The sequence below is a fragment of the Bidens hawaiensis genome, unplaced genomic scaffold, assembly GCF_021521415.1.
Source record: "Bidens hawaiensis isolate Kalapana, Puna unplaced genomic scaffold, B.hawaiensis_p1.1 tig00006950_1, whole genome shotgun sequence".
Taxonomy (NCBI): Eukaryota; Viridiplantae; Streptophyta; class Magnoliopsida; order Asterales; family Asteraceae; genus Bidens; species Bidens hawaiensis.
The window spans coordinates 51,587-55,750 of NW_027491476.1; the positions used below are offsets into that span (position 1 = coordinate 51,587).

General features: G+C 36.0%; 1 protein-coding gene across 1 annotated transcript; it reads left to right on the forward strand.

Annotated features, from left to right (window-relative positions):
• The first annotated feature begins 839 nt into the window (after positions 1–839).
• On the forward strand, positions 840–3,738 carry LOC143633937 (uncharacterized). Its single transcript, XM_077102145.1, has 3 exons — positions 840–1,320; positions 1,795–2,184; positions 3,124–3,738. The coding sequence occupies exons 1-3, from the start codon at positions 1,057–1,059 to the stop codon at positions 3,736–3,738; spliced, it is 1,269 nt and encodes a 422-aa protein (XP_076958260.1). The 5' UTR covers positions 840–1,056.
• Positions 3,739–4,164: the final 426 nt, after the last annotated feature.

Below are 4,164 nucleotides of genomic sequence, written 5' to 3' on the forward strand. Positions count from 1 at the left end.
TTGCCATTGTAACGCTTGGGTTTTACCAACGTCCGGGTTTTATTGACCGAATAAATATCGTTATAAATATTTTAATTTTTTCATATGTTAATTGACGAGTTTATTTTTTGTTATTAATTTTGGTACCATTACGAACTTAATCGATACATACCAAACCTTTTAACATGTTAATTTTTAGTTATACAACCGTCGCTACTGCTTCCGTGTTAACGTACATATTATTTTTTATTTATTTATTATCTGTATCTTAACGAACTTAATGCATAGCAATCAAATCTGCATTAATGAACCATCAGAACGTGACAGGATATGTATATGAGCATATCCAAACTGTCCTGGCGCAACGCGTCGGGTAAAAACTAGTTAGTAATAATATTGTTTTCCAATTCTTTTAACAATGCTAATTAAAACCCTAATTTATTTTGGGAACGACTAATGGCTTTAGCTCAGTGGCAACGATATCACTCCCTAAAGGTAATCACCCAGTGCTGCGCGTCCATATTTACAGAATTTGCACTTAGTATGAATTGAATCGGCCGGCACATCCCTGGATGCAATTCCGTACATTAGTCGACTCCATCAATCCCTACTCGGAGACCACACTTAGAAAGATATCACCTTATGTGAGAAAACACGATAACTCTATCTGGAAACCCTATTTTTATTTTATTGTCATTTTTCAGATGTGAGAGTTCAAACTAAAAACTCCTTTTTTCTATGAATTAAATAATAAAAAAAATAATATTACGATTAAAGAAATGCAAACACAAGAATATTTTGCTTTGAAATGGAACTCACAAAATGTAAAAATATATTTACAAATTTACTTGTTCTACTATTTAAGTAACCTCTTGTTTAAGGGAATAGATTATTTGAATGGCGTGCAGACACGACATGTTACCAAGAGTCTGACGTTAGGAAAAGGATCAACGGTCGGTAGTTGTTGTTTCATTTTCAGTATTTGTGCCCCCTCACCTTACATCAAAGACACTCCTCCAAATTTAGTATTCCTTAACTTTCCTTCTTAACTCAGATACCTTAATCTCTTTCTCTGCAATGATGAGGACTCTGTGTCCAAATTTGGAAGAAGAAAATGGTCTCGAAACGGTGCTTGAAGTACCCATACCGGAGGAAAGCTTCAACACCTCCAATGACACCGCCACGTGGCGAAGCATGAAAGCATTTGCTACACTGCATTCGATAGAGTATGGTGGCCGGAATGCCGAGCTTCAGCTCTTGCTTGGGGTTGTTGGAGCACCCCTAATCCCTCTTCCTATCCACCACAACACCACCAACCCAAATATTAATGGCCACCCCATGGTAAGTCATTTTCGTATCGGTCTCCTGGTCGGACCAGATTGAATAACTAGATAACGTCATAACTCATAACTAATGTTGTGCACACTTTTAGTTCGAATTTACAATTTTACTTATATTTTTCTTTATATGTAGAATTGTAATTTTATTAAATTACAATTTAAAATATAAAATCGAAACAAGATTTTGTGGCTTTTTATCATAATTAGTAAGAAAAAAAATTGCTTATTACAAGTTTTGAACACATAATCTATACTTTAGTAGCATGCAAGCCTGTCACCACATCAATACATTACTTTAAGTTTATTTTATCCATTATAATATATTTATATATAAAGTTTTTTTGAACTTAGAGGCCTTAATTAATTTTGGGTCAAAAGCCCTAACTTGTTTTCGATGTCCCACGAGCCACCCCTATTTAAAGCTTTAAGAAAAATATATGTTATAAATTTCACTACATATCGTGTTAATTTATAGGAGGCATCAATGGCAAAATACATTGTGCAACAATACATCGCGGCAGCCGGAGGAGAACGAACTTTAAATTTGGTTGACAACATGTGTGCGGTGGGGAAGGTGAAGATGGTGGCTTCGGAGTTTATAGCCGGGGATGGAATAAGCATGAATTGTAACGGCTTGAATGTGGGTGGTGGCGTGATGAAGATCAAGAGTGTGAGAAATGGTGGTGGTGAAATGGGTGGTTTTGTGTTGTGGCAGAAGAGGCCGGACCTTTGGTCGTTAGAACTGGTGGTTTCAGGTTGCAAGATCAGCGCTGGTAGCGACGGGAAGGTGGCGTGGAGGCAGAGTACTTGGCACCAATCCCACGCGTCTCGTGGACCGGCTAGACCTCTACGTCGTTCCCTACAGGTAATATTTGGGTTTTTTCGGACATTAATATATAGTTGTTACTTATATATATATATATATATGAATTTTTTTTAAATTGAGAACTTTAAAAATAATTAAGAACAATTTTGGGCGAAAATAACCCTTAAAAAATTATAAAACAAAAAGAAATTAAAGTAAGAAAACCAAAAAATTTTTTTTTTCATTCCAGTTTCATAAAAAAATTAAAATAAAATAGAAAACCTAATTATACACATATGTATTTTTTTATTTGGGATTTTTACATATTTCCACTTACTAAAATCATTAATTACATATATCCCCAACCTTAAAAAATCAATTACATATATCTTCTTTTCATATCAAATTACCCATTTACCATTATTAAACACCTTATAACAAATTAAATATATAAAAAATAGAGAGGGCCCACAATCATCTGCTTCATTTCATCCTCTCTCCCTGTTAATTGAAATACCACTGTTTGCTGCCATCGCCTGTCACCATGGAACCATCCGCTGACGACCCACCTTAACCAGCATCGACATCGCAACTAACTGGCCAAACGATGCAGATTGAATATAGAGATGGTGGGTGGCAACTAAAATCCTTAACTCGCCGTGAACCCGCAACCCCGAGGAGAGAGAGAGAGAGAGTCATATCTGGACTCGCCATAACCGTTGGCAATGATATACGGCGATGATTGCGAGCGTGTACAAGCTTAATGATGGTGAACGTCGGTGGAGGAGTTTATACAACGAATGAAGACTTTCGAGTTTCTATTATTAAATGGTGGATCTAATATTTAGTTTCGTTGTATTTTAGTATTAACAGTTTTTCATTATTAAAGAACTGACCGTTATTTAATTTTAGATTTTTGACCTTTTTTATATTAAATGTGTTTTGGTATCTAAAATAAGGCCAAGGTAGTCAATTAAAAGTTATTTTGCACTTTGGTAGGGTTTGGACCCAAAATCGACGGCTAATTTGTTTGCAAACTCAATTTGCACCGGCGAAAAAACCATTAATGGAGAAGATTGCTTTGTGTTAAAGCTTGAAGCAGAGCCTTCATCTCTAAAACAAAGAAGTAGCAACAACGCGGAGATCGTAAAACACATTATTTGGGGACACTTTAGTCAAAAAACTGGTCTTTTGCACCATCTTAAAGATTCAAATCTCATTAGAATCAAAGCCCATGGATGTGGCAATGTGTTTTGGGAAACAACTACGGAAACACTAATTCAGGATTACCGTACCATTGACGGCATCAACATTGCGCATGGTGGCGAGACCACGGTCTTGTTGTTCCGTTTTGGTGACAATGAGAAGCATTCAAGAACGAAAATGGAGGAGGTTTGGACAATAGAGGAGTTGGATTTTAACATAAAAGGTCTTTCAATGGACTGTTTTTTGCCACCTAGTGACCTTATTAACAGTTCGGACCATGAAGCCGGTGATTTTGCGATTAGTGATACAGGAAATCCTCAGCTGGTGACTAAGAGTAGAGGTGTTCATCCGAATATTAGTGTTTCCAAAGTAGATTGCAATCCTCAGATGTTTAGAGAACATGCTTGAGACACTGCTGCCATAATTTGGTTGGTCTGTTTTGTACATATAATGTTGTGCCTCTCTCTCTCTCTCACACACACAGATATATATACACACACAAACACGAAGTTGAAACTCTATTTGAGCATATGAGTTTCTCTTGTTTTACTTCTTGATATAATGTTTTCTTTTGTAAAGTTGTACTAACTTGAAAAAAAAAACACTAGTAGGAAGTTAAAATAAAGTGAAATAAATAAGGTATAGGCTGATATCATAATACAAGTTTAATGATACATATTGGTTAGATTGATGTTCACCAAATGTCGCTCTAACGGTAGAGTACCAATGTTTGCAAGTCTCTCTAAGATGATAGAGAAACGAGAATGCCTCTTTATTCGACGATAGAGTTTACCACTAAGTTAAGTTCCGGTTCTAATACACGATTCTGGTTTA